At 41.7% G+C, this 13825-nt stretch overlaps 1 protein-coding gene across 2 annotated transcripts in view; it reads left to right on the plus strand.

Moving 5' to 3' along the window:
• Positions 1-859: 859 nt before the first annotated feature.
• The window catches only part of hecw2a (HECT, C2 and WW domain containing E3 ubiquitin protein ligase 2a), a 42575-nt gene continuing 29609 nt past the window's right edge, over positions 860-13825 (plus strand). For both annotated transcript variants that reach the window (XM_023409209.2, XM_087174819.1), the window contains exons 1-2: positions 860-1234; positions 10655-11361. In XM_023409209.2, coding sequence (XP_023264977.1) covers positions 10983-11361 — 379 coding nt within the window. In that variant the 5' untranslated portion in view covers positions 860-1234; positions 10655-10982. The remainder of the gene's footprint in view (positions 1235-10654; positions 11362-13825) is intronic.

Consider the following 13825-nt stretch of genomic DNA (forward strand, 5'->3'; position numbering starts at 1 on the left):
CTCAAGTACTCCTCTTGCAGTCAACATTTTTCTTCAGTAAAAGAAGTATTATAACTAAAGTATTCACTATGCAGAATGGATCCTTTCAGAGTGATATGTAGGGTATAGCCTATTACATCATTGCATCAGTGGATAAGCAACATATAAATTTTGTACTTGATCCAGATGGAGCTATTTTTAACGAATTTCTGTACAGTTGAGGGATTAAAATATATATAATATAATATTGATAAAATATATCAGATTGATCATTTGTTTTGCATATAAAATGTTTTGCAAAGCAGTAACTAGCTCTCAGATTCATGTGGTACAAATAACTCTGCAACTTTGCAACTGAAACTCAGTAAATGAAATGTATAAGTAGCATAAAGAAAAAAATTAAGTACAAATAGGTATACCTCAAGATTGCACTTAAGTCCAGCCCTTACGTAAATGCACTCATTGCCTCTGTGCAGTGTGACTGTTCTACAGGTTGATTACATTCAGTGCAGTTTCTCCATTTCTCTGCGGGACGAGTCTTGAGTCACCGCCCACTCTGGCATTTTCCCACATTAATATGCAGTGTGTATATATGTTATCAACAGAAACCCACATCTCAGGATCTACAATCCTCTAAATAAATCCCTCCGCGCCCCCCAGCAAGGAGAGTCACTCCACTGCAAATAACCAAACATTACGCCATCCTCCGGTAAGCTACGTTTTTTTTCTACTTTGGACTGACAGCGGTTGCATGCTCTGCCCAGTCAGATTTTGTGCATCTGCCGGGACTGGTGGGAGGACGTCGGCACTGACTGCAGCGCATTGCGATGCAGGGGGGGTGGGTGGGGGGGGGGATAAGGATGCGATGCATGTATGAGCTGCACGCCTGAAGCCCACAGCGGCAGCAGCAGCCTCCTGTACGGACAAGGTGCAGGGAGGTGGTGTCGGAGTTCATGCGCACACCTCTGGACGCTGCTGCCGAGGAGGGCCGTGGTGTCTCTGCAGCGCCGCAGCTTTTCAGAGGGATGCCGTCTCGATACGTGACTCCGAGCCCAAAGCTGCCCTGGCTCGGGATCTGAGAGGGAGGGGTGGGGGGGCCCTAGCGCGGCACCCCGCCCGTCTCGCCTCATTTGGACTGCAGGGATAACGACCTAAACCGTGATATCCCCGCGCAGAAACCACTGAGCAGGTGTTGGTGGCAGCGCTGTCATCACCAGTACACCGTCTTCCTCCATCCCGCACCTCTGCGCCAAAGGTAAGCTCTGCCACCCAGTGCGCCGTCAGGAATGGAGAGACCGTGTAGGTGTTAGTGGCTTCCAGTACTGTTAGTGATAATGATGATGGTGATGCTCAAATCAGCGGAATATGTCATTAAACAACTGCAGCGTCGTCTTATGCGAGTCGTGTTCTGCTTTTGTTGTAGTTCTGTGCTGAAGGGGATAATTGATCGATTTTTGATTCATGTATTCGTCTTGTGAAAGAGATGCATAAAAAGAAAATGACGTAGGGAATTCCCACAGTAATCCAATAGTGAGCGATGACACCTGCACATTCCGCCAGTGCGGTCCCTGTATGGCCTGCTCAGTCATGTGCGCCAAGCGTCCGTGCGCGGCCTCGGCAGCGCACAGATTGATTTGAAATGATTAAACTTGGAGACAAACTGTTATGTAACGTGATTTTTGCTGACGTGGTTTAGCTATAAGCGGGGGTTACCTTCACGTCTCTCTTAGCTCTGAGATGCCCAGCAGTCCTGAAAGTGGCCCGTGTTTACAAAGATTTTTACAGTCATCATTGAGATTGGCTGCTATAATCCAGCCATATGGTCCTGCAGTGCTTTCGCTAAATTCCCTCTTGAGATCTTACAGTGCATAAAATGCTTATTGCTTTTTACCTCGCTGTGATCTGCTTTCAATGTAAAACTGCAAGCATGCACAGCTTTCTCAAAAACATAACACATGAAGTGAATCTGTTGTCTGAGGTGAATTGGAACAATCAGAAATACAATTTTGATTTAAACATATTTCCTCCCTTGACAGAATCTGACGGGGTGGGGGGGGGTGTGTGTGTGAATGTTTGGATTTGATGCTGTTCAGGTTGTGCACAGAATCTGTAGTGTCAGTTGTGTATGATACCTGATGAGAAAGTTTTTGAGTTGTGGATGAACGAATAAAGGGTGAAAGAAATGTCAGGGAATCCAAAATGCCCTCATTTGCAGGGTCCACAGTTATGGGCTTCGTGTTACAACTCAAAGTTGAGGAAAGTGGGTGAGAAAATGTAGAAATCTTCTTACACCATTTAATGTATCAAAGATACATAGCCAACACTTAAACATGTAGGAAAAGAGCTGTCCGTACACCTGAACACATCTTCCACTACACATAACTACGTCTGCATATGTGCTGCTCACTCATGCAGGAACTGTCCTTTGCCCTGTGTCACCACAGTCCATACTGAAGTGATCAAAGAGCGGGATTAAAGCAGTGTGAAGGGTCACTATGAGAATCCATCATGAGCTCTCCTGGGGTTTGGATATGTTGCTGTGCACAAACTGCTCCTGACTGACATCTCATTGACTCCTTTGTTAGTTTAGTTACACCTGTCAGAGCAGGACAACTTACCTTGTTATAATCCCTCTGAGTACAAATCATTTGGCAACATCACATAATATTTCAGCACAGATTCACCCAACCTTTTACCAGAGTAGAGGTCTAACCAGAGAGAGGAATTGAAGACACCTAGGTGGGTGTGCAGGGCCATTAAATAGGCTCTTTTCAAAGCAGACATTTTGACTTGTCATAGCAGGAAGAGGCGTTACCAACATTAACGATAGCTCTGCTCTGTTCAAGTGTCCCTGGGAAGCCATGACAGTGTGACAGTGAGCCAGCATGTACAATACTAGACCCTGAAACTGACAGTTTTTACATCTGCGCTTTTCCTACTCTGATGTGTTCAAATGTCCTCCGTGAAAAAGGCCTGTCGTTAATGTGATTGTATTGTTAAGATTAAACGTTTTGATCCGTCCTGCACTCTGACATATTCCAAGTATGAACTTATTTCAAACAAGAATCCTGCTGTCTATACGGATGAAGGATCTTAAAACTAAACCTAATTCCATGTTTGATCTTAGGTTAAAATTGCAGCACCCATATGCAACGTGGGCTGCATACTAAACCTATACTTTAATTAATTACCAGCTATAATGCATCTGTTGCACCAAGTACTGAAAGCTGGCATCATTTAGATTTGTGGTCTTGTGTAGACAGACAATGTGACATTCAACATCGACTTCTTTTGCTAAATGAAGCACTAAGCTTTTGAGAGTCAAAGTAAGGTGTTGAAAATAGTATTGTTTTAATATGGATACAGAAGGTATTGTATTGACACTGTACAGTGAGTAAAGCTGAACAATATGCAAAAATATCATATTGCAATTATGTTGCGATATGAGTCATGACTTCAGTTAGAAAGTTCATTTTTGCATTCCATTTTCACTGAAGAAAAAAAAGATGATGATGATGATTTGATTGTTGTTGGGGATTTTAACAAACAAGCAATGTTCCTTTACGTCCAGAAAACATGATTTGTAGTGCAGCACATCTCTGTAGCAGCACAATGCTTCATTTATCGTCTGTTGTGACATATTTTACCTTTGTCAAAAAAATTGCAGCTCCTGCGATTTGGATATTGCAGTGATTTCGATAATATTTCGATTCATTGTTCAGCCCGGCATTAGAGTATGACGTACGGTGCTTGCACTTTGTGAAGTGTTTGATTGAGGGTTTGATTATCATCAAACAAAAACGTTAAAGTAGCAATCTCGAAGATCTGTGTATTGTTACCTTTGGCGACACCTGAGCCGGTACATGGTAATTGCAGGTTTGTTTTCGAGCGGCATTTGTGTGTTATCTCACTCAGGAGTTCAGACAGAACTCCTTGTAATTTTGCGGGTGAGTCATACAAGACACCCAGTTTATAAAACTATAAAACGCAAGGACTTCTATGTTATTTCATCAGTGGGTCATAGGCTCAATCACCATTTTGTTACCTCTTTCGGCGATAGATAGTGACTTAAAAGACACTTATTTAAATTAAAATCTTCAAGATGGCCACTTTAAGGACTGTATGCTGTAAAGCGTTTATAAGAAACTGAATTAGCTAATGAGTCAGGAGTTAAAATGGGATTGGGCATAGAAGTTGTGTCACCCTGCAGTGATGTCACTAACTGGCTCACTGCTTAATGTAAGGTCATCATTCATCCATCAAGCCCGTTAACATGTATCGAGTATCGCCCCTTTGTTTACACTTAAGTGGCTTTAAGATCATTAAAATGATCTTATTTCACACTATCTACTATACTATATTGTTAGATAGTACATACTGTATATCAGTGAGTACACACACACACACACAGTTTCTGTTGTATCATTTGATTCACATTTCCCCCAAAATCCAGCGTGACATAATTGGTATTTTTGGAAACATTGGGGTTTCCACTTGAATTTCAAACATAGTTATGTGGGTTTGAACAGTGTGCACTGACTGCACAGCCTGAATTTATAATGACTGACCCGAAAGTCATTGCTCTAAATAGAACTGATTCTTAAATATGGGTTGAGGAAAAGAAAAAAAAAAGATCAGTCTGTTCAGCGGCTCAGATGCTTCTAGCAGATCTTTCGGTATACCTTTGCATAGTGTACAGTTTTTTTAGGCCATTCATAAATCGATGTACAACCCACATCCCCATTTATAGAAAGGTCAGTGTTGTAAGCTTGAAGAGGGCCATATCAATCAGTCTTCTGGCTTAAATGCCGTTTTCAGCTCACCGAGGCCTGTCATGGAGGGATACCTCCTGAGGAGTGACTCATCCCAGCCAGTGCTCTCGGGCCGATGTGTTCGAAGAAATACCCCGTGCGGGACAGAGCTGCAATTCTTCTGGGAAGTAGGAACACTCTGGCACGGACGCTGTAGCCTGTGTTCTCTCAGAATGACTCACAAAGCAGCCTCCTCCAGTGAGGCCTCACTGCAGTGAGTTGTAGTCAGGTGGAGTGCTTAGCCTTCATCAACCTCTAGGTTCATTTGAAGCTCAGTAAGGAGTTGGTTTTGTGTGTCTTCATGAAGAGGATGTGTCTCCATCTCCTGAGTCATAACAACAGTTTGCAACAGTTTGTAAACATGGATGAGGGTGTTTGTTTCTGGCTTTGTCGAGCGGCGGTTCATTTGTTTCAGTGTGTAAATCTTCTTCGTACTGGTTGTGTGTTTTGTTCTTAACTTTATGTGTCAGTGAGGCACAATAAGACCTCGGTGCCACTGTGTGTGTGTGTGCCAGCTCCCCAAGGTGCCCGTTCTGTCAGGCTGTAAAGTGCTGCAGTCACCTCCACAGGGGCACAGAGGGGTCCCTCTGCTGACACCAACACACGGACACACACACACACACACACACACACACACACACACACACACACACACACAGAGGCAGAGAGAAAGAGAAAACAGAGAAAAAGCGAGTGAAGAAGGAATCCCTTTACTGACATCACAGTATCTATTGCTCACTACACATGTCCAGTTGGCAAAAACACAAGGGCATAAACTTATAATGATTTTCGTGATTGATTAATCTCTCAATTCATTTTATGTCATTAATTGTTCAATCGATAAAGTGTCAGAAATAACACTAATAAAAATAACAATAATAATAACAATAATATCTTTGTTTTGTCAAACAAAGATATTCTCAGTTGTGAAAAGTTAGAATCAGCAAATGTTTGGAATTTTTGTTTATTAAAGGTCCATATAGTCTAAAGGTAGATGTCCATGTGTAGTTTGATTATAAAGCAGGTCTAGGTTCTATATTAATACTGTGAAAGTAGTCACAGAGAAATGCACACAGCCTGTATTCAGACACTGAGCCTTAAAAGCAGCCATCAGGACTTCTGTAACTTTGTGATGTCACAACAAAGTAGTCACTGCCCTCAACCATGCCCCAAGCCCCGCCCACCTGGACCCACCATCCAACCCTGCAGAATTTGGTTTCTCTGAGTGTTTACCTGATATCTACTATATTTTTATTGGATCACTCAGAAAACCGTCGGCCAATCAGAAGAGAGGCTCAGAGCCTCCTCTCTTCTGATTGGCTGAGAGAGGAGATGTAAAACTACATTGAGATTGTTTTTGGTTCTTAAAACAACAAATATATCTTCTTATGGATCAACACTTCAAATAAAACACAGGAGAAGAGGAAAATGTGGAGCTTTAAAATCACTTAAATCACTATTTCTTAAAGCGCAGTATCTACAGCTGCAGATTAATACACGAGTACTGGGGCAGCAAGAAAGTGTGTGTGGGATTGAGGCTAAATAAACTACAGTGTGTGTGTTCATGGTGATGAAGGAATATGCCACCTGGTGCACCAGTGCGGCTCAGTGATGTGTTTTTAATAGTTAATAGTTTTTGGACAACAATAGAGCTCTGTGATAAAGAGGGATAAGATATATTACAACCAGTTCTTCTTAGAAGGGTGAATTATCAATATTGCTGATTTCATGACTGACTGGCTGAGTGTTTTAGCAGTAAAATGCAAACTGAAACACAAACACACACATGTGCATTCAGTGGTTTATGAAAACAATTTGCCACTGCAGTATATACTCTACGGTGGCAAAATAAGGTTTTCAACTCGTGTGTGTTTGTGTGTGCAGAGGAGAGCTGTGCAGTCATCTGAAGATTCAATACGTCTTCTTGGCATGGGGTGTGTAAGGGGAGGCGTATAGACATATTGCTATTATGGTGTGTGTCAGTCATGACTGTGACATGAGACACGAGACAAGACGAGACTTTCTCAGCCGCTGCATTCACCAACACAGACCTGTCACAAAGAATGACATTATTGTAAACCTCAAATACTTTGAAATCCTCTCTGACATCCAGTTCTCTGAAGAAATGCCTCCTGACAAGATAGAAGAAAACAACAATCCAGCATATTCTGCCATGCTCCATCAGATCTTCTGCTGCAGATGTGTTTCTTCTTAGTATTCACTGCACAGTGGTGCAGAGCACAAAGTATTTGGTGCCTGATAACAGAACGATACTCAAATGACGCTCTTTGCAAGACAGGTGTCCGATTTAACATCATCACAGAGAATGGTTAGAATTAGAAACACGTTTTCAGTTTTTGGGTCCTCAAATAACACCTTGTTTATCTGTGTCCATTTCCTGAGAATCAATCACTAATCCCTCATCAGGTCAAAACTGTGCAGAGCAGTTGAATTAGGATTATAATGGGAAACAGGAATCTTTTAAGAGGAAAAAGCATTGGAACACGTCCACATTTTTCAACACCCCCCTCCTGAGGTCATGTGTTGGTCTGTGCTGTTTGTAGCTGGTAGACAGACTCTGTTTTGAGTGGGACTGGTGCAGCCACGGCATCTCCCACTCCACATCAGGGTTAGACAATGCCTCGCAAACATTAGGAGGGGGTTACTTGGACCACAGGAACACTTACATAACAACTCAGCAGTTACATATACACTTATTTTTGTTTCTTCTGCAACCCAGTAAGATGCTGCTTGTTTATGGAAATGGCCTGTCCCTGCTGGTGCTATATGACTGTCCATGAGGCCATGTGAACACGTGAGCAGGATTTACGTATTCCTGCATCTGTGATGAAGGTTTTATTCTGTCATAAATCCCTGTATGTGGTGTGTGTGTGTGTGTGTGATGGAGCCACGCTCTGGTAATCTTGTTGAGTCAGGGATGTCCAGGCTTTCCTCATGTCAAATGCAGAGGATCTTATTTCAATATCAGTCCTGAGTTGTCCAGAAACACAGCTGATTCACATACATCAGCGAAGAGGCCAGTTCATAATTTCTGTTCAGTCAGTTCAAAATGCAAAGTGAATTGATTCAGATGCTCAAGAGCCATATATACAGTACATTAGACAATTTTTCACACATATGACAACGTTAGTCCTTTTTCGTGAAGTGTCTGCATCATTTTGCATATGTTGTATATTCTGATCTGGTTTCAGTAGAGAAGGATTCTGATACTTTAGGTTTGTATCTGAACCACTATTGTTCTCACTGGAATGTGACAGATTGAAAAAAAAATAAACAAAACAAAAGTCTAAACAAAAAGAACAAAAGTGGAAACCTTTAAATTATTTTATACCAAGATAAAGTTGAGAATATACCATCATGCAAGCCAGAATACTGAAACTTGAAAAAATATGTTTTTTAAATTTAAAGTGTTAAAACATATTGGACATCCTGTAACAATTATATGTTCCTTGTATCTATAACCCCAGATAAGATAAAATTCTGTTTTAAAGGTCCCATATAGTCTAAAGGTAGATGTCCATGTGTAGTTTGATTATAAAGCAGATCTAGGTTCTATATTAATACTGTGAAAGTATCAAAGCCTCAGTCCACAAAGAAATGCACACAGCCTGTATTCAGAAACTGAGCCTTAAAACCAGCTGTCAGGACTTCTGTATCTTTGTGATGTCACACCAAAGCAGTCACCACCCATCCCCCAAGCCCCACCCACCCGGACCCACCCTGCAGGAGTTGTTTACCTGAAATGTGCCATTTTTTTTAGTGGACCACTCATTGGATCATTTTTATTGGATCACTCAGAAAACAGTCAACCTGTCGTTACTAGAGCTCCACATAAATGTATCTTCTTATGGATATCAAAACTTGTAATTGTAAAATATGGGACTTTTTAATACAAGTAAAGTTACATACACTTGAATTAAGTTAAACAGATGTGCATAGTCTAGATTATCCCATTCATACTCAAAATAGTCTAGAATTTATGTCTAAACATAAGATTATCTCCCTTATTACAAAAAGAAGTTGTTTGTTGGTTTTCCCGACTGTTTTTGAATCAGCCTCAGTTTTGTTCTTTTTGTCACTTTGATAGATGATGCAGGGGAAGTTGTTAGTGGGTGCAGTGGATTGAGGGCAGAGAGCATGTTGAAGCGTACCACTCAAAGCAGGTGTTTTTAAAACTGTGAGGCAAAAAATACTGCATGAGATGAAAGGGACAGGTGGAGAGGAGGTTAGTTGTAGTTTGACCTGCTCATCACCAACATGTTCAACAGTGTGGTTGCAGAAACAGCAGCCATGACTTTGACGCATAGTTCATGGAGCCAAGTAAGGTACTTTAAAATCATTATCGTATAATTTCCACAGTTTGCATCAAAAACGGCCTAACAGAGAGAGAGCCAAAACTCAGTCAAATCTCATACACATTTTCTACCTCCTTTTAACCCCAGAACTTACATGAGAATCATCACGTTTTTAGGTTTTCTTCAGTATCATTCAGTAAGTAATCCACTGATAAATGTACTGCATTTTTCTACATTCCAAGTATATTTTAGAATAAAAAAAAGGGGGTTCAAGTTGAAAAAAAGTCCATGCACCTATTGTCAGTTGTTTTAATATTTTGTTTTTTGTACAGATTACATAAAAGAAATACAGTAACATATAAGCTTTAGAGGTGCTTGAAGGCAAACATCTTCTTTTTCCCTGTTCCCTGCTAACGGATGCTGGTATTAGCTTTATATTTTAGGTTCCAACATGTGAAACAGTTCCAGTAAGACAAGCTGCATCATCTGAATTGGAGTGATGTCTAGATTGTGGGTTTTCAGTTTTGCTAGTTTGAATGCTATTAACTTTACAGTCCAAACTTTTTCATTAATTACAGTGACACAAACAGTGTACGCCACACACTGAGGCCTGCAGAGGAGGCACTGGTTTCAAAGCATCACTGAACAGCTCAGCTTTTGAGATGTATACGCACTTAAAATGCCAAAGATATCAGGGCTTAGCTCAGACTACAGCCCACATAGTTTTCCAGTGACTGCGCTAGGCACATATTAGCTGAATATTATCAAACCAAAAAAAAAAAAAAAACAGCTTCTCAGCTCATCTAAAACCAGCTGCCTTTGGCTAGATTCTGAAGTCACATGTCATCCTTCCTTTAAAAACAAGATGGCTCTGGTTGAGAGTCTGACAGCACTCCCCAGACAGTTCCCAAACTGGTATTTGTTGATTGAGGAGCTTCCTGGGAGGCAGATACAGCTGCTTGTCTCCCTTCTCTGTTTTTACTGAGGCAGCCTGTACTGACAGAAACCAGAGATGTGTGTGTTTGTGTGTGTGTGTGTGTGTGTGTGTGTGTGAGTGAGAGAGAGAGTGTTATTAGGATGATTTAAACATTTCTCTTTCATAGTGTCTCATAGAGATAATGGATTTCAAATGAGGTATTTTCATACTTTCACTCTTCTCCACAGGGGGTAGATCTGTTTGTTCCCGCAAGAAGAACATAATAGACTTTAATTAAGTGTTTCATCATTCAAAAAAGTAAATAGGATATTGTGTTTACTCCTTACCGTTCACTCCTTACGAGTTCTGCAAATATAATTAAGTCCTTCCTCACATACATTTCCTCTTTCATTAGAAAGGTTGTCAGAGAAGAAAGGACGAGGAGAAATGGTTGTACAGGGTTATTTGTGTTGTTGACAGGGTCTTTGACAGCAAACAACCCCCCTCGTGACTAATGCTTGTTCAGTCATTTGTTGATTGCAACTCACGGTATGTAATCATTGCTGTTGTTGTGTGCGAGCAATTTTGTAGCTGACTGATTTCTCTGTCTCTCCCTCTTTCCCCATCTTCAGGTTCCAGTCGCCATCGGGTAACATGGAGTAAGAGTGGCTTGTCGTGGGATATCTTCAACTTTAACTTGTGTTATGATGCGAGGACCAGAAGGGCTGATAGTGGGGGCCTCTGTGTGGAAGGCTCCCATGTAATTCCGGTAATGACAACCTCTTCAAACCAACTCTCGCTGTTCAAACATGAGGATTTAAGTTGAGTCAACGAGGGACAAATCAGCAAAATGCTTCATCACATCGTCAACCAGCCCAGTCAATAAGAAGCTCCCACTCATCCCTCAGTCTCATCAACTGTTTTCGCTTCTCGTGGCTGTCTCCTCATCAGACACACAACATGCGCCCTTCACTCGCTACTGCAGTCCTACCACCCAGGACCCGTTCCCACAATCCTCCCAACCTGGCTGTGGGGGGCCGTGAACACTTGTCAGCTCCAAGAAGGCGCAGCCCGCACCTCCGGCACACCCTCAGCCCAGAGAACCTGCGGACCCTGGCGGAGAGGGGCGGGGCCGCTGTCGATACCGTCTCTGTCGTCAGCAGTCCCATAGGGCTTCCACGGGCTAACAGCGACACAGACCTGGTGACCTCCCAGAGCCGGTCCTCGCTAACAGCGTCAACTCTGGAGTACACTCTGAACCGTGGTCAGAACCTCGTCATATCCTGGGACATCAAGGAGGAAGTGGATGCTACCGACTGGATCGGCCTGTACCACATTGGTTAGATTATTTTTTTATATATATATAGTTGCTGGTAGAGCTGCTTTTAATTCTACTGGGGCAGGTCGAGGTCAAATCTCAAGTGTGATTCCATGTCAAGTGTCAAGTCATTGAGGACTGGTTCAAGTCCAGTAACAGGTCATCATAAGTAAGTGCAAGTCAAGATGAAATTCTTGAGTGTGGACTTTAAAATGACACAGCATTTCAACAGTTTTCAAATATGTGCTGATGGAGTTTATTGCACAGCTGATGCTAATAGCTAATAGTAACTATGTAAGGTATGCGGCTATACGAGGCATGCTTTTTGCTGTCCTGTTAATGTTTTAATGTACCACCATTTTGCTTTAAGTAAGATTTAATCATGTCAACTGTTGTCTGTGTATCTAGGTCTTAAAGTCAACATTCAGAGCAGTCAAACCCAAGTTAAATCTCAACATCTCACTTATGTCTGGCTCAAGTCCGAGTCTCAAATCTACAAGTCTGATTGATAGTATAAATTACAACAGATGAATATTATTATATATGATAGTAAATTCTTTATGTTTTCTAATATATGATCAGAATCAGCAGAGCAAACAGAAACAAACAACAATACTCTACCTCTGTACTGTTATCTTTGCTTTCTCTCCCAAATTTTTTTGCCGAACTATTTTGGAAACTTGCTGGCACTCGGGACCAGAGCTGACTTGACCCTACCTGTCCTCAAAGCTTATCAGTGTTGATCCCGGTGTTTTATTATTGGAAGCCGAGAATAGCCAGGTAGAGTCTTGTGCAGGAGCTTCCATCTCCGAGTCAATACTGAAACTGGAGCTATTGAGACTTTACACAGGACTGGAAGCTGAGTCAACACGCAACAGCTCTGCCTCGGTGTACGATAACACACACACCATCACAAACTATGCATGTCTTGGTGGCCAGCAGGGTGGTCTCCAGTAAATTATGCTCATCCTGCTTAGAGACAGGAATTTGACAGGGGAGAAATTCATTGACCTGTGTGCTGAAGAAGGTTATCAGTCTCAGACTGTCTGACAGATCTGTCCATCATGGTGAAAAGTAATACAGGAGCAACTGTGTTCCACCAGCACATTTGTTTTTAAGAATCTATGAATTCTATGCAGTTTTGCTTACAGAGTGAAGAGCTGACGTCCTGACGTCGCCTTCAGGCTACTCGCTGTTCCATTAGCTTCTCTCATTCAGCATTTTTTTCAATGTATCTTTGACAATATTAAGACAAATGAGTGTCTACTACAGACTACCTTGCTTTTACAACCTGAAACCATAGACTGTAAATAAAGATGACGTAGCCTCTGTGACATCACCCACTGGTTTCTGAGGAGCGGCTTTGAAGCTCAGGGTGAGCTGCTCAGAGTGAGCTGCCCGTCGTCGCCATCTTGACAGTGTCTGACTCCGCCCCTAACTCCGTACTGGTCCAAAAATGGGCAGAAAAGTGGGGCATGTGTGGAGTTGAGCATGTATGCTGCTTTGTAGCAAGCATGCTCACCCACCTGTCACTCGTGACCATAACAGTTTTTGTACCAGGCTGTAAATATGTTTATTTCTGCTGTAAAGTTGGACATTTTAACATGGGAGTCTATGGGGACTGACTCACTGTTGGATCCAGACTCTAGTGGTCATTAGAGGAACTGCAGTTTGTGTCACTTCCGTGTTGACTTCATGTTTCAGCCCCAGAGTTTGCCTCTTGCCTGAAATCTTAGTTAAGTTAAATGATTAATTTGTTAGAAGACAAAAAAACGACATATCCCATGAAAATTTAACGGCATGGCAGTGCATTGCGTCGCAACTTGTTTTTTCCAAATCCATAATATTCACCCACACTCTCTTTTAATTAAATTTTTCCAACTCTTCAAAAAAAAACCCATCAACACCCCGTCAGTCGTCTGTCCTGCTGTTATTACAGACATGTCTGAACCAGCCACCGTCCCTCGACTCACTCAGGACTTTAAATCTGTGATGGTCTGGGGTTAATGGGAAATGATGTTTGTTAAAGGCAACCAAAAACTGAAATATTAAAGGGGCACTCCAGTGATTTTACACTTAAAGGTCAGTTTATTACATCTCTGATGATGTAGAGAAAAAAAAAAGACATGAGTTTTCACTAGACAGGGAGGGTCAAATGAAATGATGCTACTGGTGGCATTATGGGAAATGTAGAATCCGGTGTAACCTTTACTAGGGTGTTTAATGCTTCAATTTTGACCATTGTCACATTTCTGTGATACAGATTGAAACAGGAACTGCCCTGATGAAAATCAATTATTAAAAAAAAAATCAGCATCCTGCTTTTTCTAACATATTTGTTTTAACAGCTGAATTAAAGTTGTTGATCCAGTCTGACAAAATCTGAAAACAATTAAATGAGAGGACATCACTGCAGAGTCCATAAGTTTGCCTTTTCTTTATAACGTGAAAGTTGTGTCTTGACACCAGGTCATTACTGGTATAA

The sequence above is a fragment of the Seriola lalandi genome, unplaced genomic scaffold (genome assembly GCF_002814215.2).
Source record: "Seriola lalandi dorsalis isolate HSWRI2012SDOR001 ecotype SW California unplaced genomic scaffold, Sedor1 jcf7180002054385, whole genome shotgun sequence".
Classification (NCBI taxonomy): Eukaryota; Metazoa; Chordata; class Actinopteri; order Carangiformes; family Carangidae; genus Seriola; species Seriola lalandi.